The 24,973-nt window shown below is 42.2% G+C and overlaps 3 protein-coding genes across 3 annotated transcripts in view; 2 read left to right on the top strand and 1 right to left on the bottom strand.

The window, feature by feature from the left end:
* Positions 1–24,973, bottom strand: part of ldhbb (lactate dehydrogenase Bb) — a 112,148-nt gene that overhangs the window by 78,114 nt on the left and 9,061 nt on the right. The window lies entirely within an intron of this gene.
* Positions 5,502–8,769, top strand: LOC117262468 (shaker-related potassium channel tsha2-like). Its single transcript, XM_033635452.2, has 2 exons — positions 5,502–7,092; positions 8,240–8,769. Exon 1 carries the CDS (start codon positions 5,631–5,633, stop codon positions 7,059–7,061), a length of 1,431 nt encoding a protein of 476 aa, XP_033491343.1. The 5' UTR covers positions 5,502–5,630; the 3' UTR covers positions 7,062–7,092; positions 8,240–8,769.
* Positions 9,923–14,396, top strand: LOC117262467 (potassium voltage-gated channel subfamily A member 1-like). The gene is made up of 2 exons (XM_033635451.2): positions 9,923–10,480; positions 11,100–14,396. Exon 2 carries the CDS (start codon positions 11,357–11,359, stop codon positions 12,830–12,832), a length of 1,476 nt encoding a protein of 491 aa, XP_033491342.1. The 5' UTR covers positions 9,923–10,480; positions 11,100–11,356; the 3' UTR covers positions 12,833–14,396.

The following is a 24,973-nucleotide window of genomic DNA, read 5'->3' as shown; positions in this document are numbered from 1 at the left end:
CGATGTGATCCAAAGGAGCTGTTGACTAGCAAGGCTGACCTCCTAAAAACCCCTCTTTCAATTTATAACACACACTCTCTCACCCACTCACACACACACACTCCCCCTCTCTCTCTCTCTCTCTCACACACACACACACACACACACACACACACACACACACACACACACACACAAACATTATACGCACATGTGTTCATTCACCAATCGTACTAATGGCGAGGCCGGATACACACTTACAGAAATACACACACACACACACACACACACACACACACACTTTGTAAATACTTGGCCTGGGGTTTCGGGAGGAGGAAAGCCAAGAGGAGTCACTGACACAAGTTGCTTCTGTGATTACCTCACGTCTGTAATGGGCGAGGCAGGAAACTCATTCTGTCTATATTTAGACAAAGACAAGCTTCAGAGAAGGACTTGCAATTGATAAATATGCCAACAAACATCATATTTTAAAGAAATGTAATTAGTGTGTTTCAGAATCTGAATATTATCGCTCTATTAGAAGAACTCTTATATAGCATTAATATTAATTTTCACTTTATAACTGAAAGTTGTGCTGTAAACTAATTTTTCAGTCATTTTGAATGTTTTTATCATCATGCTGTCTCAATTATTAAATCAGGATGATATAAATGTATGGAAGCAAATAAGAGACAAATATTTGAAATTTAAACACCCCTGAATTAATAGCATTAAAAAAAAAAAAAAAAAAAAAAAAAAAAATCATAGAAAAAACATGCATCTTGAGTTCTTTGTTCTGAATTCACCTCTTAGAAATGATAATATGAAATTTTATTTTTTATATTTAATTTATTTTTCAGTGTTCACAAATTCAGATAAAAAAAATCCAAGTTTCATAATTTCAAAAAATAGATTCAGGTTGCTTAAATTCAATTGATCAAATTTAGATCTAAAAATTCAGGTTTAAAAAATTCAAATAAATTAGTCAAATTTGATTGGTCAAAGCATTCAGGCTCGAATGCCCATCTTGTTCTTTCCTGGGTAGCCCACATGTTGCTATTTGATTTTTTTTAACTTTAATTTTTATCCATATCAATTATTAATTCATAATGATATCATTTGAATTCTAACAGCCACAGAATGATTAGTTAAAATTAAAAAAAACAACAACACTGAATTTACGGCATTGAAATACTTTACTTAAAAATTATTAATTTAATTTAATTTATTCATTCTATATTTATCTCTTTGAAATTAAAATATAAAATCTCTTGATTTGCACTTTCAAAAGCTGAAATTGAATATATCAATTGAATATGTTTGTTTCAGTGTTCACAAATTGCGATCCAAAAATTCAAGTTTCAGAAAGAAAGAAAAAATAGACTCAGACTGCTCAAATTCGATTGGTCAAATTCAGATCCAAAAATTAATGTTTCCGAATTTCACAAAGAAAGAAAAATAAAATTGATTCAGGTTGCTTACATTCAGTCAGTCAAATTCAGATCTAAAAAGTCAAGTTGAAAAAAAAATCAAATAGCAACATCAGGACAGGATAGGCAATCGAGCCTGAATGTTTTGACCAAATGAATTTGACTATTTTATTTGAATTTTCAATTTTTTTTAGAATTGAAATTGGAATTTTAGATTTTAATTTGACTAGTTGTATTTGAGCAACCTGAATCTATGTATTTTTTTAAATCATGAAACTTGATTTTTTTTAAATATGAATTTGTGAATACTGATTTTTTTTTTTTTAGAAATTAAATTAAATTAAGACATTTCATATTATAATTTCAAAGAGGTGAATTCAGAAAAAATACCTTCAGATGCTGTGTTCTCTATGTAAAATAATTCAACATTAAATATTCAGTGGCTGTTAAAATTAAAATATTTACATCTCTTATTTGCCTCCAAATAAATGTCGGTCCAAATCACCGATTTTCTCAAAGGAATTGATTTTTCTGAGGAATGATGAGAAAGCAGATGTTTTCTTGCTGTGAGTGACTCCACAGTATCATGTTTCCATGGGGGTCTCCTGGACTCATAGGTCCAGCCATTAATAACAACCCGAGGTTCCTCGCTGTCAGCATTCATGCGCCCTGCAGGCTTTACGGCATGTGTCTCCCAGGCTACGTCTCATTACTGTACAGGCAGTCACTGTAAAGTATGCACACGTACATGCATATCTATCTGCATATCTAAGTGTGGCGATTTTTATAGAAGGCACAACTGCAAGACTCATCACCCAGGCATGGCTGCAGAGCATGCCGTATATGTTCTTATAAATAATTAAAACAGATAATATGAATAATACAGATAGTATGTTTGATCCCACAAAGAAAAGATTTATCACTAATGAGAAATGATGGATAAAGGTGACATAGAGAGGTTGCTATGGATTTTAAAATCTTTTACTATTCTTCTTTTTTCATCTGACCAATATTTAACAATCACATGTCCATTCCTGCTTGTTTGTTATTGTTTGTTTCCTTGGATACGGTCAAGGCCTGACACCTTGGCTTGACCCATACAGTCATTTGGTGAACGCTATATGCTAACACATTCGCAGCAGGCGGCACCGTGTCCTGACACTGACATCTGACTCTGACATCCAACCCTTTGTTCAGTAATGGAAAGGCCAAAAAAACAGCGCTCCTCTGGGGGCTGGTGCTTGTTAACCTGACCACAAAAAAAGCCTCTCTGATATAAAAGTTTGTGATGGCATGTTACACACGCGTGCATCAACGTAATAATGTAAACCGTCCAGGTTGGTTTTAGTAACACTGATTAGCACCCTCTGGCTATTATTGCTGCACTCCTGTGCCTACGGCAGTGACTGACATACCTGATACAGCTTTATGAAGGCAATGAAAGTGGAAAAAACTGAGCTATTAATAGATCACAATGCTGCAGCGCACATATAACTTCACTCTGTAAACCCAGGACACATCTTCTAAACATTATATCAACTTTACCTGTGATAGAAATATTAAACTGTAACGTGAGAGAAAGAGGATCCTTATTTTGTGCTGGACAAACGTAAGTGTCATTGTGGTCTCTAAGAAACACATGAAATGGACATGAGATCTCAACAATGGATTACGTGAAGGTGGGCATGAAATGTGTTAAAATTAAGTGCTGGCAACAGGAGAACAATGCCAAGGCAAAGTCAATTTGTCACAGTGGACACATGAATTAAGTATTAAGAGCGAGAAAGTCCATGTCAAGGGGTCAAACAAACATGGACTTTCAACCAGGAGACCGCTGTTGATGATCCTGTGTGAAAACAAAAGTCAATGTAGTTATGTAACTTTACAGACTTAAGAGAACTATGCAAAGTACTTTAAGTAGGTACAAGGGTGTCAGTTTCAGTTAAGTTTGATCTTGATAGCCCAACACCCATCAACCGATAAGTAACCGGTTAATTTGTTAGGGGGAAAAAAAAAGACATGAAATACACAAGGCCTTTCCTGTTAGCCTGGCGTTCCATTGACTGTGAGCTTTAGTGCCACATTTCAAAGCGCTAACCACTGAGAGGTGTTGAAATGTTAATGTTTTGTGATGTAAATGTCTTCCCTTTAATTTTATTTTCTGTTGGCTTTGCTGACAGACAGTCAGACAGACAGTGTAACATACGGAAACATTGTGCCCACTTTCCACCCTCCATTCTCCACCGTTTAGCTAACGTTAGCCTTGGCCACTTTGAACTGCGCACCACCCAGGTTGGGTGTGAGCTAGCTAGCAGCACTGGTCATGTGGAGATTACTTCACAGCTGGCAGGATGTGGTTGGTGAAGAAGCATTGTATCCACTCTCTGGTCTTCCCCCAGGTAGCCCTGGTGAGTAAGCAGCTTCTTTCTTGGCTGCAAAACCCATTTAGCATTGTTAATTATGTTAACACCACCAGCTCCGCTAACACTGCTAACTGGGCTAACAGAGCCAACAACAACAACAACAACAACAACAACAACAACACTAAAGGGGTCTGAAGCTCAAAGTTGCGGCTCAAAATAAGCAGCTCACAACTGAGCCATTTACTCACCAGGGCAACCTGGTGGGTGACCAGGGTGCGGGCACAATGTTTCCACAGCAACACTGTTGGGTCAGGACAGTGTTGTTAGTGGTAATTGCCAAATGAGCGGTGCCACTAACTAATTGGCTCCCATGTGACCTGGTTGGTGCACAGTGCAGTAAACTGAAGAGTAGCAAAATTAATTTAGACCGACATGCGTAACTGGTCAAAAATATTCCTGGAGGTTAACTGCTGACATACCTATTACTTAATGCAACTTCACAACGTATGTAAGGCTATTCACTTATGCCCCATATGTAGTTATTTTGACCAACACCACAAGATTTTTCCTTAATATTTTTTTGTTGTCTAAACCTAACCCAGTGTTTCTTCCCTAAGCCTCAGCAAACTGTGACTGCTCATATAGACTTTATTGTTTTTGTGTTGCCAGCACATAATTTAAACACATTTCATGCCTACCACCACATAATGTGTTGTTAAGAGGTCATGTCCATTTCATGTATTTCTGTGAGATTGTGTTGTGACTTTTATCCCGACTGCAGAGGATTTACAGGTCCTGATAATGAACCAATGAAATTTTAAATACATGCAGCTGTTTCTTTTTACACCTCAGTATCTCAGTGACCCTGACGCCAGGTCACTTGTCTTCTGGGGGTCCCCATGTTCCAAGTTGTACAATTGAGCCCTTTAAGTGCTACGAACGGTGAATGTTATTTTGGCTGCGGCTTCCTGAAGACCCTATCCTCTCCGGTCTACTCAAGTGTCAGTCAAGCCAGCAGTTTCCACTGGCTGGGTCCAGGAGGGCCCCTGGTTATACGAGGCCCCGTGCTTCAAAGCATTCAGGTTATTTCATCGTCTTTATTTCAAGACACATTTAATATGTAGCTGCGGGGGTAAAAAACACCTCACTACACTTAACAAGCTGGATCTATTTGTCACCTTTGTCCGTACTCCTGGTTTCTAAAACTGTGGGCTGTGACCCAACACGGGCCGGGTCCTGGAGGTTCCCCTTGTGACAAGAATAGCCCCATGATTTCATGAATGAGGGACCTGCTGGGTGAGAGACGCCATTTCTCTGTCAACTCTGGATCCGGAAAACTTGCTGGACTTTGTTTTGAAGATAAACAAGACAGAGGACTTTGATGTGAGGTATTTAAAAAGGAGATTAACTGGCAATTAAAATGAAAAAGATTACATTTTGCAAGGCTACCCCTTTACTTGGAACTGACGGCACTGCTACAGTGAGTAAGTGTGAGAGGGACAGCAGCAGCAGCAGCAAGTGTCATCTGGTCTTCCAACTTGGGGAGGGCTTTGGAGTTTAAAATGGTGTGAATATGATAGCCATAGCCATCGGTATAGCTTATGCAAGTGGAGATCTGTCTGCACTATTGAAAGTTGACAGTTCAGAGGCACTAATCTGACAAAGGGACGGTGTAAATCAACAACTGCACTACGATTTTGGATATTAACAAACAAAACTATTGGAGTAAAAAGGGGAACTTTGCCTGAGTCTGGGGAGGCTGCATGAGACAAAGATTTGGGAGGACGCACAGGCAAAAGGGCAAGAGGGAGCCACCAAGGAGGTGAGTGACGATTTACCCACGGAGGGGTAAAAAAAAATGACTGTGGTGTCCCAGGAGAACCACGACGACAGTGTGGTCGTAACTCCTTTGTTACAAGATGCTGCTGACCTGGAACCAGCGGACCAGGAGTGCAGCGAGAGGGTGATCATCAACATCTCAGGTCTGCGCTTTGAGACGCAGTTAAAGACCCTCTCCCGCTTCCCGACCACGCTCCTGGGAGATCCGCGTAAACGGATGCGTTTCTTTGACCCGCTGAGAAATGAATACTTCTTTGACAGGAACAGGCCGAGCTTTGATGCCGTCCTCTATTATTACCAGTCAGGAGGGCGGCTCCGGAGGCCCGTCAGTGTACCTGTGGATATTTTCCTGGAAGAAATTAAATTTTACGAACTTGATGAAGAGGTCATAGACCTTTTCAGAGAAGATGAGGGCTTAATGAGGGAAGAGGAGCGCCCGCTGCCCAGCAATGTGTATCAACGCCAGTTATGGCTCCTGTTTGAGTATCCAGAGAGCTCAGGACCTGCACGGATTAACGCCATTGTGTCGGTTATGGTTATTTTAATATCCATAATTATATTCTGCTTGGAGACTTTACCCGAGTTTAGAGAAGTCACCGCACTGGACAATCCCGTCAATGGAAGTGCGCACGGCCAAGAGCCCAGTCCGTTCACAGATCCGTTTTTCATGGTGGAGACGCTTTGCATCGTGTGGTTCTCCTTTGAATTCACCATGAGATTCTTCTCCTGTCCCAGTAAAGCAGCTTTCTTTAAAAACATCATGAACCTGATCGATGTTGTGGCCATAGCTCCTTATTTTATCACCCTGGGCCTTGATCTCGCGGAGCATCAGGGCAGCAGTCAGCAGGCTGCGTCTCTGGCCATACTGAGGGTCATCCGTCTGGTCCGTGTTTTCAGGATTTTTAAACTTTCCAGGCACTCCAAGGGCCTCCAGATTCTCGGCCAAACGCTTCACGCAAGCCTCAGGGAGCTGGGACTGCTCATATTCTTTCTGATCATTGGAGTTGTTTTATTCTCCAGCTCGGTTTATTTTGCAGAAGCAGAAGACCCCGACTCTGGATTTTCAAGCATACCTGATGCGTTTTGGTGGGCTGTAGTGACAATGACTACGGTTGGATATGGAGACATGTGTCCCTCCACCATTGGGGGGAAGTTTGTTGGATCTTTGTGCGCCATCGCCGGAGTGCTAACCATAGCTTTACCTGTCCCTGTCATAGTGTCAAACTTCAATTATTTCTACCACAGAGAAAATGAGGATGATGACAATATTCAGTATGTACATGTGACATGCGGACAGCCGCAGCCATCATTGGGTGAATGTGATTCAAACAAAAGCACCCAGTCGCTCTCAAAACCGGCGTCCTATCAGGAAAGCGACGACTTGGAAACGTTGACATATCCAAACGTATGCCAAGCGGAGACATACACGGGGAAACTGACAGTTGTATGAAATACACCCCTGGAAGACGGTTTTATTTCTGGTGAGTCGTCTTACAGTGCGCATACAGTTTAGGCTCCTCTGTGTCGGATGCAGCAGGTGTTTTACGCACGTTTCACGCAGTGGTTTCCAAACGTTGAGCCTCACACATTCATGGTAAAACCTCCACCAAAGTGAGGACTGGCCTAAATTCCCTGAACATAGAGGGTGAAATCAATAAGTGGGAAGTGTGCACCAAAGTGTCATGGGACCCCTCATATGAAAACATTTGAAACCCTTGGGTTACGCACGGAATATTTGAAATACCATCAGCATTAGTTGAGCCATATGACAACACACTTCTCAGTCTAAGAAGGGAAACTGAAATACCAAATAAAAAACGGAGACGTTTTCTTATCTTTAATTTTTAAGTTAAGGAACTTTTTTTAAAAGCCTCTAAATGGTGATTACACACGAACCAAACTTAACTGTTCTACTGTTAAGAAAATCACGCAGCCTATTCTCAAGTACCAACGCTCTGAGTACAGTAGAAGCCGTGCGTAAAAGCGCAGAGGAGCGCACGGCGACAAACAGACACATACACCAAGACAATTATCTCCCTGTCACTCAAGAGTTAGTCGAGACTGTGTGTTTATAGAGGTCTTGTGTGTGTCTGTGTCGGGTCATGTGTGTGTGTGTGTGTGTGTTGTAACCTACGTCGCTGCTCCAATTTCTACTAGTAGCCATAGTAGTTTGTTTGCGTCTGTGTGGACTGTAAGATTATTGGCTCTATCCCTCAGTCTACTATGGTTTTCCATAGTAACGAGATCAGCTTTCAATATCTCGTTAACACAGGATAGTTTTCATAGATCTGAGAAACAGAAAACATCTCCCACTTCATTTTTCTTTGGAGCTTGCTTCTGGATAAATCTAAACTGAACAAATGAGCTCTGAGCGCCACTCTGTGGATGACTGATATCCCTGCAGACACCACTTCTGGCTCTGCTGTGTGGCAAAATTAACACTTTAACTTTACCTCTGCACTGTTGCAGCTGACCTTAAACTGATTTCAGGCTTAAGCCCCCCGAGATCACGCTCTTTGCCTGCACCCGGATGCTTGTGATGGTTAACTAAGCTCAGCAAAGTCCCGACTGCTTCCTCTCAACTCCAAATGTTAATCACAGTGAGTTTTGTTTTCTGCTTACTTGCAGGAGGCAGACGATCATGAGAAGCTTGTTTCTCCCTCAGAGTGGCAACAAATTTCAAGCGTGGGATTCTCTTCTTCTCCAGAGTATTGGATCATTTTCTCACGGGTATTCGTGCATTGCCAGTGTTGTAGCTTTCGTGGAGGAGACGCCTGGACAAGGTTCAGTCTGCCTTAATGGACATTGTGTGTATCATCAGTAGAAGAAACGACATTCTTTTGTGTAGGCTTTATTAATGACCACGCTTTCTTTGTATAAAATTGTTTATACTGCGTTTTTTTTTTGTAATTATGAATTTCCTCCTTTCTTATGCATCTTTGAATGCAGTTGCAACTTGCCTCAGTGTTGTTACAAACATTCAGATTGCATTGCAGCTCGCTGACAACAACATGGCTCGAGACGTTACAATGCAATGACTGCATGACGCGAATGCATTATGAACTTTAAATGTATTAAATATTTATTTTTCTAATTTAAACATGTATGTGAACTTAACTTAAACCTTTTTATAAATAAATTATGAATCAGAAAATAAACAGCTGGTTATTTCTCCACTCTCAGTATCACAGAAAGCAAAGAAGAACTCATTTAAAGATACAAATCCATGCCTATTAATTAGTGTGATACACTGTATATTAGTTTTGGTGCTGAATGATAGAAAAAAGCGCAGAACTAGACACTATGTTGTCTTGCCACAAAACCAATTAACTTAATAAAACGTCATAGTGATAAATGTAGCAGGGTTTATTTGGCTGGAGGCACATTTTAACAAATTAGAAGAAGTCTGATGACCTGATTTTGTGTTGAATGAGTGTTTTTAGAAAGTCAGTGCTTTGATCCTCACTTTAAGGCCCTGAAAAACAAAACCACCTACACACAGGCCCTAAAAGTCATCAATAGACAAATTATTTGCTTATTTGTTATGATACTGTGTCGTAATATATATTCTGGTGTTTGTTTTGGGGTTTGTACAAGTAGTCCTCTATGAGATGAATCAATCATCTGCGCTGTCCGTGGTGCTGAAACTGATCCTCCGTCCTCTGCAGAGCGTTATGCTAAAAATTCCTGGTTTCGTCTCAGATGTGTTTGACTCCTGCAGCCGTGTGCAGCCACGAGTGGAGGCTGGGACATATTATAACTTAGCAGCATAAAGTGTAAGATACTGGGTGTGTGCCGTGCACATCCTGGATGTAAGCACACTGATGCGATGAGGGCTGCAAACACACTGTGGACGGTTTTGTCTCATTGCTCACTTGTAAAATGATGAGGACTGCAAAATCTAATTTGGTCCCACATAGACTCAGATATTGACACATCCAATTAACGCCCGTGTAAATCCCGGAGTGATGGAATGAAAAGCTCATTTAATCCCTCACCACATCAATGACATGCTAGTTTTCTAAATTATTTAACAAATGTAACACAGCAAATTCAGAGGTTTTGTTACCAAGTGTCATTTGCAGTCTGATTGCGCCAGTGCTGGCACACAAGCGGTCTTGTTTTTGTGGTGTGTGGAGAACTTCTCACGGCGTGCTTTAGTAGAGCCGGTCTGCATTGCGTCGAAACCCTCCAACTCCTCCTCCTCCTCCTTCTCCTGCTGCCCTCCCCCTCCCCTCTCCTCTCCTCTGTTCTCCCTCACCTCCCCTGCACTTGCATGTAAAAATGCACAGCAAAAACTTGCTTGACATTGTGGAGAAAACATTTGGACGTCGCTGCTGCTACTTGACTGTCATCTGTTTCATTTTTTGATTTCTTTTATTCTGCCCTGCGAGCCGCGCTGCAACACATTCTGCCCGTCATCTTGTCTACTCGCAAAAAAAAAAAAGCAAGCAGATTTCTGCTGATGCAGTGATGTCTAGAAATGTCAAGGGCTCGCTTATTGCCCCTTAATGTATCTCCCCCTCCTGAATTGCAGCGCAAGATTTTCTCCTGCGGTATACTGTAAGCTGTTCACACCACCGTGCCGCCGCGCCAGCAGCTCCCGACGCTGCAGCTCTGCCTTTCTCTCTTTTCGCTCCTTTTTCCATCTCAGGCTTTCCTCATTAGACTCTCCTGATTTTCATCTCGTTTCTAAAGATTTGAGGACACTTTGCGACGGACACAGTTAGGATGGCGATGAGCACAGTGAGGCTCTTTTTGGTGGTAGGTGCAATGTAAAGTTACCACATGACACCCACTGCTGCCCTGTCGTTGGATGATTTTACTCGAGGATAAGACGCATTCAAGACCTTTCAAGATCAGCCCACGGTAAGCCTCCAAACTGCTGACTTATACAATAATGACATCGGTTAGATGCTTTGCTTCTCGACAGCTGCTGTTGACGTGAAGAGAACAACCACACTGTGGTGCATTCTGCATCTTCTGTAGGCCTGTGGGCTGTGTACAAGTAGAAACATCAGTTGGTGTAATATCAGTATCAGATGTTATGCGTCACATCGTAATTCAGGCTGGTTAGAGTGGCGTAGGATAAATCATTCCCATGCTCCTTTAAGACCTAGAACCGCAGCATTTCTACGTTTAACTAAAGTAAACATCCCTATAGAAATATAATGAGTGTATAAGAGAAACAGGAGAAAAAATAACCATAGGAATGTAGTAAATGCCATGTGGTGCAGGAAGATCATCATGTACTCACGACTGAGTACTACAGACAGATTGTAGGTGTCTATCTTATAGGATTCTTCCTTGGGGTGGTGTTTTTTTATCTTTACTACTGTGTAACTGCACTAATTGCAGGCTGAGAGAAGTAAATAAATAAATAAATAAATAAACTGCAAAAAATGCTGAGCCAGCAAATATCTTGGCTGTTTGATCCCATTATTTCCTCCTCTCCCTCTCCTCTCCCTCTCCTCTCTCTGGGTGACAGAGGCAGCAGTAACAACAGCAGCAGATGCACTGGAGAGCAGCAATGGTCAAGTCAGCGAGAACCGCAGTGGAGCCGCACTGAGGCAAAGCAGCCAACCAGCCCCCTTGTATCTGGGGACGTCTCCAACAATTTAAGGGGTGTGGGAAGCTGAGGAGTGGAAAAATTTGCCCCGAACCTGAATGCCTGCTAAGTTAGACTAACCGGGATCCCAACACAACTCCTCCCCCCTCCACCTCCACCTCCTCCTCCTTCCCAAAATGACCGTGGTAGCAGGAGATAACATGGACGACACCTCGGCTGTCCCAGGCCACCCTCAGGACACCTACCCCCCTGACCACAACGACCACGAATGCTGCGAGAGGGTGGTCATCAACATAGCCGGTCTCCGGTTTGAGACGCAGTTGAAAACTCTCTCCCAGTTTCCAGAGACGTTGCTTGGCAACCCCAAAAAGCGGATGCGGTACTTTGACCCTCTGAGAAATGAGTACTTCTTCGACAGGAACCGCCCCAGCTTTGACGCCATCCTCTATTACTACCAGAGTGGGGGTCGACTGAGAAGACCAGTAAATGTCCCTTTGGATATGTTCTCAGAAGAGATCAAATTTTATGAGCTGGGAGTGGATGCCATGGAGAAGTTTCGTGAGGATGAGGGTTTCATCAGGGAGGAAGAGCGTCCTTTACCTGAGAAGGAGTTCCAGCGTCAGATATGGCTCCTGTTTGAGCACCCGGAAAGCTCAGGCACTGCGAGAGGGATCGCCATAGTGTCTGTGATGGTAATCCTGATTTCAATAGTCATATTTTGTTTAGAGACTTTACCACAGCTGAAAGAGGACCCAAGGGGTCGAATGGTGACAGTTGGTAACACTACTGTTTATTATAAGCCAAATATCCTCACTGACCCCTTCTTCGTCATTGAGACTCTCTGTATAATCTGGTTCTCCTTTGAGTTGATTGTACGCTTTCTGGCGTGCCCGAGCAAACCGGCCTTCTTCAAGAACATGATGAACATGATTGACATAGTGGCTATCATCCCCTACTTCATCACACTCGGCACCGAGCTGGCCGAAGACCCAGAAAAGGAGGGAGTGGGGGAGCAGGCAACATCTCTGGCCATCCTCAGGGTGATCCGTCTGGTCAGGGTGTTTAGGATCTTCAAGCTGTCACGACACTCCAAAGGACTGCAGATTTTGGGGCAGACCCTCAAGGCCAGCATGCGAGAGCTGGGATTGCTGATCTTCTTTCTGTTCATTGGAGTCATCTTGTTCTCCAGCGCTGTCTACTTTGCTGAGGCAGAGGAGCAAGATTCCTACTTTGGCAGCATCCCAGATGCATTCTGGTGGGCTGTTGTGTCTATGACAACTGTGGGCTATGGGGACATGGTCCCCGTCACTATAGGAGGCAAGATTGTAGGATCTCTGTGCGCCATCGCCGGAGTGTTGACAATTGCGCTCCCAGTGCCTGTCATTGTGTCCAACTTCAACTACTTCTACCACAGGGAGACCGAGGGAGAAGAGCAGGCCCAGCTGCTCAACGTCAGCAACCCCAACATCCCCTCTGAAACCAACTCCAGCCGCCGTAGTTCGTCCACCGTCAGCAAGTCAGAGTACATGGAGATTGATGGAGACATAAACAATAGCATCGACAACTTTAGGGAGGCAAACCTCAGAACTGGCAATTGCACTATAGCCAACCAAAACTGTGTAAATAAAAGCAAGCTGCTTACAGATGTTTAGACACTAGGTAAGAACTTTGGGATCTCTGTGGGACTGTCATATGTGGAGTAGACCGTCAGTTAGGAATGCTTCATTTACCTCCTCAAAGCGCTCTATGGCATTAGGCCTACAACTACGCTCAGCTATATAGAAAGGAAAATCAAAGATCTTAGAGTATATGACAGGTAGATAGAATAATTAATTCTTCTGATCCTACAAATATATAGGTACATCAAAAAGAAAACATCAACTATTACGCATCTACACGGCTCCCTGGAGGACGCAGAGCACACACTGTCTAATCAGATGACGGCGTGATAATTAAAATCTTATGCATGGAGTACAGATAACATTTCAGCAAGTTGCACAATGCACCAGAAAAGTCTGCAGAGACATGCAAGCACCTGCAGCCAAAGTGGTAAGCGCCAAGAAGTTAGGTGACCCCCTCCTCGCTCCCTCCTCCTCCTCTTCTCTCCTCCCTCCCTACAAAGGATATCTACTATTCAGCAAAGCACCTTATAGGAGGAAGACTGATCTCTCTTGTTTGGATGTAAACAGATGGTGATCTACTCGCTTCACGGACATCCGCAATGCTGCTGTTTTCCAGCAGATGCTGTAATTGTGATATCACCAAGTGATTCAATGCCATGCCCTTTAGATGCAACACAGCACAACGTTAAAGTGAGCTTCACACGAGCATGATTAGAGACTTTCCATTTTGATATCGGCATGCATGAGACATATCTCACATAATGGAAAGGATGTTCTTTTGAATACCTGCCTCCATCCTCCCTCCCCTCCTTGTCATCTGTTTTCATACGAGTGCACTGGATGAGTTTCTTAATTTGAAATGCTAATCATTTAGAAGTATAGAAATTGAATGTTAAAACTTAAGGGAACAGTACATAAATGAGATCATAGCATGAAAAAAGTAACCTGCATTATGGTCTATCGACTAAGGTACTTTTGTATCCTGGTATATTTAATGCATGACATGAGTATTCAGCTTGTTGCAATTCAGGCACTCTGCAGTGCCCTATTGTCAGGGAAACTAAGGAAATCAAATTCTGGATGTTTCTGAATTGCGATCAAATATATCCAAACCCACCTTGAGGATGCAGAGTTTCTAATTAAAAGTAGTTGAAGAAACTGAATAAATATTATCAAAAATGCATATAATTATAATAAGCACCAATTACAGTATTACGTCAATAGTGCAGTGCATGGACCTTCTTTGAACAAGAAAAATTAACATATCATTAGTCATGCTTCCATTTCCATGTCAAATTTGAGTACATATTGGTTTGAAATCCACTACGGAAAAGGACTGACACCAAATTTCACTTCATATTAAGAGAGAATTATTCTGACATTAGTTGCTAGTGCCTTTATCCCTTTCACCAACAGGACCAGTGAAAGTGCCTCTGTGTACAATGGGATTTGCGAGGTTGAGCAGAGCTGGTTTACCTTCTGTTCTCGTGTTGATACACTGTTGGTTATGATGTTAATGATGCCCGATGAGCAAGGTTGAAACAGCAGGTGATTGTGGTCAAAAAAACAAAACAAAAAAAAAAAACAAAAACAAAAGATGATCCATGGCTGTTTTGCACAACCCAGTTTTCATGCTGTCACGCACTTAATTATGCCCTTAAGCAGCGATGTATTGTACTCTGCATGTTTACCAATCCAATTCAAAAGGGAATATCCATAGGTTTTTAACATAGTTTATTTATGTCTCGTTTCTGTTCATGCACCGTGCATCCTTTCAGGGTCTCTACCTCAGTGAGGTCATTGCAAACTTGCTGCAGAGCTGCAAGCTTCAATGCAGGGCTTCCTATACCATAATGCAAAATGGAACCTTAAGTGTAAACTGCAGTCATGCAACATTGAATGTGAGAGTCCCCAAGTATAGCCTTTACACAAGCACTTAGGACAAATAGTGTACCACAATCCCGCTCCTTTTGTTCACTTAAAGCTACGCACAATCAAACATTCATATGTAGAGAGTTTGTAGAGACTGCTTGGCTCTCCTAACGGGATGAGATTGACTGTTTTATATGTTGGTTTCTTTGAGACGACGGTATCAGACGTTACTGTCGCGTCACAGAAACACACTTCAACGTGTCTGAACACACACACACGTGTATGAGACAGTGGAGTTATGGTTCTTAAGTCTGTCATCTTGCGATTTTTGGGCATTATGATGCACGGCGAAGTGCAGCCCGCCTTTTTGCACAATCATTTTGTTCTGCTGCTTGATTTGTTTTCTTTGTCACTGTGCTTGCTTCAATGTGTACAATATGTTTCTCCGCATATTGTTCCAGCCAGGCTAACTGCAGACAGATTTGGACAAATTGTAACGACTACTTGAAAATCTCCAGCTACTGTACATCAATCTACACTCAGTACTGACATGAATTCAAATGATAGTAAGACTTTGCAATGTACTGTATTTATTTTATGTTATTTAGCTTTCTCCTGACAACTTCCTGTAAACTAAAAAAAACTCCACTGCAGTGCTACTTGAATGTCATACAGTTGTTTCTGTTGGTGCAATGGCTATCCTTTGTGGTGCTAGTACAGGACTACCATTGTTGTCTTGTTACCATCACACGTTATTTCAGACAAGACGTCTCCTCATTCTCTAGTTCCTGTTTTGTTATCGGTGGCTGGTTGGATAGATTAGGGCACTGTTTGTCATTTTATTTGGAACTGATCTTTGTACTGTACCGCTGAAGAGTGTCTGCCTCAGGTGAGGTAAAGAAAAAAAAATCAAGAGCCTTGCTAGATGTCAGTAACTCATCATGAGAGCAAAAAAGATACACATTCGTGTCAGGGATCTTCAATTTGTATAGGGTTTCTCATACAGAAGGACATCAATAATACCCAGTACCATATATTATATTACTATATATAGATACAAGGAAATTAAAGTAGTCTCATTAATGCAGCTATCAGGAAATCGCTTTGTTCACGAGTTTCTTGTGCGACTGATGCTTGAAAGTAGTGATGTGTGCAACATGTCCTGCAGGGAAGTGAGGTGAAGAAAAATACAAATGATGACCCCTCACAGGAGCAGTGCTGTGAGGGCATGTGTGGATGGTGCTATGCATTTACCCAACAGAAACATGCATTCTTAACAGCAATAGAATAACAGATAAACTGTTTCTTAGATGCTTTTTTGTAAAAAAAAAAAAAAAAAAAAAAAAAAAAAATCTATTTTGAATGTTGGAGAAACTGCGATCACTTGACAGATAACTCACAACAGGGCTGTTTATGTACCAACCTTTTACCCTCTGTTCTGTGATTTTGTAAGGCCAGCGTGGTCAGACGTAGAGGCTCACGTTTTACTGAGAGAAACCCGTGACGTATCCAAATATAGGCTTTGTTATAGCGGCAGTCCCCCATTAACCACCTGGACTGGAGTTGGTTGTGCAGTCAGGAACAAAAGGCTGCTGAAGGGTTCAGTCGAACCTTTAACACAGTCCCAAAGGAACGGCCCATAATGCACTTAGAGAGGATCTATCATCAGTTTGACCGGACTGATCAGCCGTGTGAGAGAAAGTCAGAGAAGGTGCCTAAATTGTTTTACATATTCATTTGTTTAGCTTAGATGTTAATGCTTCTGCAAACAAACACGAGTGAGAAGATCTAAAAAAAAATATGACGACATTAATCTAATTAAAGTATAAGAAAAAAATGAGAACAAAATGCAATTTAGCTACAATAAGATAGAGAAAAGTAACCACTATATACCACAATTACCTATGAAAAACAACTTTATGTGTCTTTATTTTCCTTTTTTGTTTTGGTGGCACTGTAACATGACCGATTTAGGAAGAACATGCCATATAGTGGAATATCAAAGACAATATGTTCCTCTGGCAAGCCATGAAAATGAATCTACTGTATTATGATCAATTGCTATACACTAAATGATATGGACAAGAAGTGTACTATTATATAAAAAAACTATGGTTTGTCTTTTTGGTTTTAAGAGAAAAAAAAAAATCATTCAAACACCATGTTCACATTTCTCCAATCTCCACTGCTGAACCTACTGCTCTAATGTATCTCTACAGAAAACCTACTAATCGCAAAAAACTGCATGGTCGATGGAAGACTGCATGAGTTTTGCCTTTCAAAACTGTGGATCAACTATAATACAGTTGCATCATTTTAAAAAAGAAACCCTTGCTTTCATCCGCACCAAGGCTTCCTGTAAGGCCCTGTTCAGAAACACTGTCGTGAAACGTGTCCTCTGCTGGATTTCTTAAAAAGCACCTTAGCGCTGACCTCATCACTAAGACGGCGTTGGGTATCCGAGCCGTGCTCAACGTCCGCGTGTGATTTTCAGGTTGTGCTCGCTAGGCTCTGAATGTGAGTGAGGACATAAAGGGCTAGTTTCTCAAACTTTATCTCTATTCTAAGACTGAAATGCTCTTTCAAGTGACATTTTGCCCATTCTTATCTCAGTCTAGACTGTAGTGATACTGTGTTGCTGGAAACGTGCCCGTCATGTCTAAACAGGGCCTGTGTCACACACACCCTCCTCTGTACTACATTGGTTTTAAGGCATTCTTGTTTGCTAAAGGTGTCGGACTGCTTTCTGCCTGCTGAGGAGGCACTGAACAGGATCAAATGTCGGGATGTTGTGTACCTCACTCGCCAAAGGTGACTGTCGACGAGAAGATCTTGTTTGTGTTAGAAGTGTCATGGCTGAGTTTGTCTTTCCTGTCAAGAATGCACATTTAATTGCTTGTAGGGAAGTTTTGGAGCAAAGCGCAAAAAAAATGGACTGTTGAACTCTTCTGCTCTTCTTTTCATCCACAAGCAAACCAAACTCTGATTGTGTTATCTAATCCAGCCGTCATTGTCATGTTGTGTTTACCAAGGATTATGCTACAATGTGTTCAGTTTGTCAGATGATGACAAAGGCATGGTCTGTGATCTATGCAAGGGTTATTTGTTTTTTTTCTTATATCACTTATGATTTCATCTTACATTAACTTCAATAAATTTTTAAGGATCTGCTGGTGTATGCTCATTTTGGCTCGGGGTGGGGGTGTAGCTGTATCTGCACAATGGCAGGGGTCGCAAAGTGGGGCTGATCACTCAGGGCCCTAGAATGAAAGTTTGGTTTTGCAAATTTTTATTTCTAAGTAGTTAGTTCCATAACTAAATTAAAATCAGCTTAATAAATCAGCTGAAAGACTAAACTTAGTGGAAGCTCTCTGAGGCACATCTCACCCCTTAAAGGTCCAGTGTGTAAGACTTAGGCGGATTTATTGGCATCTAGTGTTCAGGGGACTTTTACAGGGAGCCAAATTATCCACAGGTGTCTCTTTCGCTTTAAAACAAAGGGACCTTGGGTCTCATTTAAAAACAGTGCGCAGGATTCATACCAGAAATGTACGTACAGACAAAAGCCAAAAATGGCGTGCGCCAAAAAATATTTGACAATTTCAGGCTTCCACCTCACCATCCGCGTCGCCAATTTCCTGTCTCTGAAATGTTCGTAAGCATGGGTCAAAGTCTCTCCCATCAAGTCTGCTTTTATAGATCACAACTTTTGCATGGGAAGTGGCGTACGCCTCTTTCAGGCCTCGTTTTGTGCGTACGCAATGTTTATAAATGAGACCCCCGGTGATTAACAGTTTCACGTTACAAATCAGTGTTTCTTCTGCACTGTCCATCACATCACAGACGAGCACCTGCTAGCATCTGATGTGTACTCAGCTTATTTCTGATTAAGATGTTTCGGAGGTTTTTGCCATGAGAAAAATTATCCGCAGAGGCTACTTCCTTTCCAAAACAAACAGACCAGGGGTCTCATTTAAACATTGCGTACGCACAAAAAGAGACCTGAAAGAGGAGTACGTCACTTCCCACACAGAAGTTGTGATCTATTCAAACAGAGAAACTTTGACCCATGCTTATGAAGATTTTGGAGACAGGAAATTGGCAACGCAGATGGTGAGGTGGAAGCCTGATTGTAGAAATCGTCAAATATTTTTTGGCGCACGCCATATCTGGCTTTTGTCCGTACGTACATTTTTGGTATGGATCCTACGCATTGTTTTATAAATGAGACCCCAGGTGATTAAAACCGGTAAAAACCCTAAAAGAAGCAGTTTCGTGTTCCGAATCAGTGTTTCTCCAACGTAGTTCGGCTCTTTGGAGATGGGTCGCTTGCCCAGCACCTGCTAATCTGTGCTCACCTTTCTTCTCTGATAACTGAAGATCCAGAAGTTTATAAGATTTTTGGCGGGAGCTGAATTATCCTCAGAGGTCTCTTCCTCTTCAAAACAAACGGACATGGTGATTGAAACTGGTAAAAACACAGAATAAAGCAGTTTCCCGTAACAAAGCATTGTTTTGTGGATGTTGCTTGTCGTGGAAATGCTGCTAATTACAGTGGAAGAAAGAAAACATACATATTATATTCCATTTCAGCCAGCATATCCCCCTTAATCCTACATATTGGACCTTAAAGGTACACGATGGTTTAGTCCACCCCTGCACCAGGAGTCGTCTCTAAATGCAGCTAGAGCCGAGTGACTGCTTATGCTGCTGGAGCACCAATGTACACTGTCATGTCTTTACCCAAGAAAGGGACATTGGGGTTTCAGAACAGAAAGGAAATAAAGCCAACTTACTTTATTAAAAAAAAATTAATAGGTGCGTGAATCAAGAGAGGAGGGGCAGGGGGCCCACAGAGAATACTTACGCCCAGAATTTGGTGCTACGTGCTGCACAACGGACCTGCACAAAAACCGACATAAATCATCTGCAGAAATGTGCTGCAGTGTGCATTGTTGCAGAGCTCAAGGTCTCGATCTAACGTGTCCTACTTCTGTACTAGAGTACCCTCTCACTGAAGCCATTAGCGGTGATTCACAGGGCTAAGGTAATGGTTCCACACTAATCCTCCTGTCCCAGGGGAAACCCGCTTACCTCTGTCATTCCCTGCGAGTTGTTACACACCTCGGGGGCCTGAGGAGCTCCCCTGCACTCTCTACCTCCTCCTGCAGTCACATGGACACTTGAAACCATCAGAGCGTGACTCTTGAGATGTTGTGCATTTGCTAAGTGTGGGATTATGGAGTCATCAGGCTGAAACTAACAATTATGTTATTTATGAGCTATAAAAATAGCAAAATAGGCCCTTTACAATATCCTTAAGCCCAACGTGACGTCTTCAAGCTACTAAAACCTAAAGATTGATCAGTGTCTTATCACATACGGCAAAGAAAAACTGCAAATCCTCACATTTGAGAAGCTGCTACAAAAGAATATTGCTTTAAATATTAATTAAATACAAATCAAGTATCAAAATAGTTGCCTCGCAGTAAATTGGAGACACTGAGTTAAGCTTTTGCCATCCGTTTACTTAAAATATAACCTCTTCAAGCATACTCAAAAGCATCTTGTTTCTAAGAGTGTGATTTTGACAACATGTCAGATTAAACCTCATCATGAGGAGGTCTTTTTTATATTAAATACGTGCAGCTGTCGAGGGCAGTAACCCTAAAACAGCGAACAAACAAACACATCCAATCATAGAACAGTCGAGCGATGAAACTGAAAGAAGTGGGCGCAATTTTCGGGGTGTGAAAAATGATTCATTCCCACTTCTGTGCTGTGATGGTGTGAAGCTGAATATTTGTGGAGAACATTGGACAGCAGAGGCATCACGCTGAATGCTGCAGCTCATCTGTCTCTCTATCTGTCCATCTGTCTCTCTCGGTCTCTCTCTCGGTGTCCCTCTTGGTGTCTCTGTCCGCCGCAGGCTCTCTGTTGTCTGCAGACCGGCTCTGTGTTTGCTGTTTGGTGACTTTAACAGAAGTGAGCCTCCTCTTCTTCCTTGTCCTCTGCATTGCCCTCAGGAAATGCAGCACTCTTCACTCTGCAGGCAGGCAACAGTAAGGGTGGGGTGAGCTGGCGCTGGTCCCACTCTTCTCGCACACACATACTCTCGTTCTCTCCTCTGTCAGTCTTTGTTTCTCACTCTCTCCCTCTCCTGAGTGCCGTAAAGCTCCACTGGACTGTAACAGCACACAGCATCATACGGAAAAGGAGGAGCTCAGTCATAGTAAAGGAGATCACACCTGGTTTTATCAGTTTTCTCTCTCTGATGTTACTGATCTTCTACATGCCTACACATACACATGACTGTCAGACCACAGTCTACATGCTTATATATACTGCTTCCGTGGCCGAGCACGGGACATGGAGGGAGATACTTTTGTGAGATCCCGCATGACCTCTTCAATAAGGTCAGTAATTTATGACCACAACAGTGGAGCGCTTACACCCGTGGGGCAGGCTGTTCACATGCACTGTTTGTGGGTTCGTCTAAGAAAAGTAACGCACCAGAATTCATTTGTAAACCATGTTATCATGAAGGCTGCACGTGACAAATGCACCGATGGGAGTAAAGAGGGAAACAGTCTGCGGAAGAACACAGGTTGGGGTGGTGGATGTATTAAATAAACACATGACTTTCCCCCAGGAGTCTGGTGTTGGTGTCCCGTGTGAAACCAGGAGTTATTTTAAGGTATGTTGTAACATCGTCACATTACATTAAGTACGTTTCACTGCATTAAGTATGTAACATGATTAGTTTCTAAACCTAACCTATGTAACTTTACTGTCCTAAACCTAAAATGAGTAACTTCACTTGCCTTAACCTTACCTATGTATCTTTACATTTAGTACGGAACATGATGACACCCAACCATGATTTTTTTCCTAAACCTAACGTACGTAACTTTACTTGCCCAAAACTAACCTACGTAACTGTGGGTATGGAGCACGGTTCCATCAACACCAAGCACACGTCCTCTTTACTCACAAGTAGTCCATGTTTTCTACATTAGCGTACATCCACTGGTTCCTGTGAAGCTGTCCAGAGTACTGCAGTTGGTTGTTGATGAATTCGACCAGTACCACCTGGTCAGAGTACGCTTTGTGAAGACAGTGTCCCCTTAAGATGTTTCTTACTGTGCCCACTGCCATTTAATGTCTTTATATTTGAGGCTAATCTCAAAATGAAATTCTATGAACGTCTTGCACAGGTGTGTGTACTCTATTGTTGTGGTTGTGTCCACAGTGCTGAACTGACCCAGAAGCACACTGACCTTTAAGAAATTTTTTTGTGAGATCTCACAAAAGTACTTTTTTTTTCAACCATAGATTTTTTTTATACTCCATGTCTCTTCCCAGGCTCTGCAGTGTTTTGATATTAGCAAAGGAATAAATGACCACCCCTGACGTAAAAGCTGAACCCAAAAAGAATTATAACCTGACTCCGCTCTAAGAATCAATTTAGCATCTTTCAGCTCGTTGTTTTGTTTAAACTTAATGGTTTTGGTTCAGTCTCATCACTCTTACCAACCCCATCCCAAGCAGTAGCTACTTTTAGTAAACAACAACAACAACAACAACAACAACAACAAAACATCTCTAACATAAATCCACTGTACGCTACTCATCCAGCACAAAACAGCAGAAACATTTAGGATCTAGCTGGAGGACATAGTGGACCTCTGACAGTTAAATACTCACATATTTCCATCTGAAGTTGGTGGAGACCAAAGCAGAGTTAAATGTAGAGTGAATATTGGACTTACATTCGTCAGGTATACAAAAATACAGCTACAACTGACTGCTAATGCTGCTCAATAACTGCTGGATGTCATAAGTAATATGTCAATATTATGTTTACAGCTTTCTCCGCTGCCCCCAAGTGGCCAAAAAAACAACAACAACAACAAAAACAGCAAACAAAACAAAACGAAATGTATCAATGCAGCTTTGACTTTCAGTTTTGTTCTACATGTTGCAAATACAAATGATTCACTTACTATCGCTGACACTTTTCAACGTTTGGCTGCAGAGCAGTTTGTCAGTGAGGTTTAAAGGTCAATGTTGGTGGTATTTTATGTTTTTCTTATTGTAAACAAATTCCACGAAAAGACCAAAAACCTAATGAAGACGTAAATCTTTAAATGAGTCACAAAGATAAAGTTGGACTATTTTCAGCTAAGGATTGGGTGCATGGTGTGGTCTAGTGAGTACTGACAGCAGCAGAGTGGTGGTGTACGCAGGACTGACTCAAATTTAACTACAGCTCCTGTGTTTATAGTGATAAATCAACATGTGAGATCACAGTAAACACTTCATTGTTGTTTTTTATTATTCTTTTTATGGATTTGTTGACATCAAGAAATGATACAGATTATCACCAGACTCATTCTTTAGACAGCTGATGTCACACACTTCCTGGTGGATGTTTATTGGATGTTCCAGGTCAACACGTGCACCCAGGTGTCAGCCTCCACATACAAATGAGAAGCATGTAATTGAAACTGTGGTTTAAGCCACTGTCTCGGTAATCCCTGATCAGCGTGTTGAACTAATTGAGGTGCTGTCGGTCAGCGGTGCAGTAGGCCTCCATTGAGTTTACCGACCCCTCCTCCTCTTCCTCCACCTTCACCCTCTTCTCTCTATCTTACAGCTGCCTGAACACAAGTTGTCTGTCAGCTGTGTGCTTATCAAGGACTGAGTGTTTACAGCCATGCCTGCGTGCAAATGCACTGTGGCTGTGTGAGCTTATGTCTCTCTTCCTCTGTCTTTCATTCTGTTTCTCACACACTCTCACACACACACACACACACACACACACACACACACATATATACACAAAGGATGGCCGATTTGCCTGAGTCAGGCCTCTGGCTCACTTGATATTCCCCGATCGATTTCTTTGAAGACAGACACTCATCCCATATCCCTTGTACAAAAAATGCCATGCCATTCCTGTTGACGTCATCCAAAAAGTTTCTCAAGGGCCTTTTCATTGTGGCCCAATCAGCTGTGCATGCACAGTATCGTATGATTACTCTATATCAAATCACAAGTGTCCTCTGGTGTCGCCTTTATCGCTGTGTAAAACCAAATGCACAGTCGTCCACCTCTCGCAGCCTCGCACAGGCTACAGCAGGTCCTGAATGTTAACAATGTGCAAAATAGCTTTGACAGCATTATCGGATCTCCCATGCTTGAGTCAAAGCCCTTGGGCCTAACACCACCCCACCCCCAGGTCCAAGCCCACCAGCCTCTCTCTTATCCCCCTCGATCCCTGAGGCCCTCTCTCTGGCCCACTTCCTCTTTGCATTACCTCCATCAGGCCAGGCTGCTGACACACTTGTTTAATAATTAAGGGCATGTCCATAATTTCCTCGTCCTTGTGGAAGTCCACAAATGGTCTCTGTGAAACTCAGGCCAGTTAAATGTACCTCTTTACCTCGGGCCACTGACAGCCCTGCATCACTGTAGTGTAGCAATACGGAGGAGATGAAGTGAAGGTGGTGGCGGGACGATCAGAAGGAATCAGTTCATCATGAATTATCCACTCATCTTTTGATCCGTTCATCCAATTTCCATTGACGTAGACACACTCACACATCCTGTGGTGGAGTGTCTGCCATCACACCGTGTTCTAGGAATAATGCATGACGGAGTGCATTAACTATAAACAAGCATCGATACGTCTGATTATCCACCGTCCCTCCATGTGCTCATAAAACAATCAGTCTATAAACTGATGAGTCCATCTATTCATCCACTCATCCATGAAAAGAAACAGCGCTGGAACAAGACTCTACAGTCCAGCTCTGTGCAATCTAACAACCCATCGGCTATTGCTCTGTTTATAGAGATTAATCTCTGTGAGGCTGGACTTCGACACAGCAGTGCTCAGGCCAACTCACAGAAAAGACTGGACACCTGACAAGGTCCAGAGCTTTTTTGCACAACTGTGCACAAAAAAAAAAAAAAACAGATTCATACTATTTTCAGGAGAGGGGTTTTTTCCATAATTCATCAGGCTATATTTTACTAAAGCAACAAAAAATACAATGCTTGTTTTTGTTGTTGTTTTGGCTGCACCCCAGAATGCTTTCACCGATATATGCCTTTGTACACCAAGCATAGATTTATAATAACACCTAGATACTGGATGCCAAGATGGCGACTATTCACTCCAACAGCAAGTTCCAAGTTTACTTCCGTGGTACGCAGCCCACTGAATATGTGCAATAGTGGTTCTCGCGCTGGCCCCACCCATGAGTTCCCACTCAGCTCATAGACTTTACA

This window comes from Epinephelus lanceolatus, chromosome 5, assembly GCF_041903045.1.
Source record: "Epinephelus lanceolatus isolate andai-2023 chromosome 5, ASM4190304v1, whole genome shotgun sequence".
Taxonomy (NCBI): domain Eukaryota; kingdom Metazoa; phylum Chordata; class Actinopteri; order Perciformes; family Serranidae; genus Epinephelus; species Epinephelus lanceolatus.
This window is presented reverse-complemented; position numbering and strand designations above follow the sequence as displayed.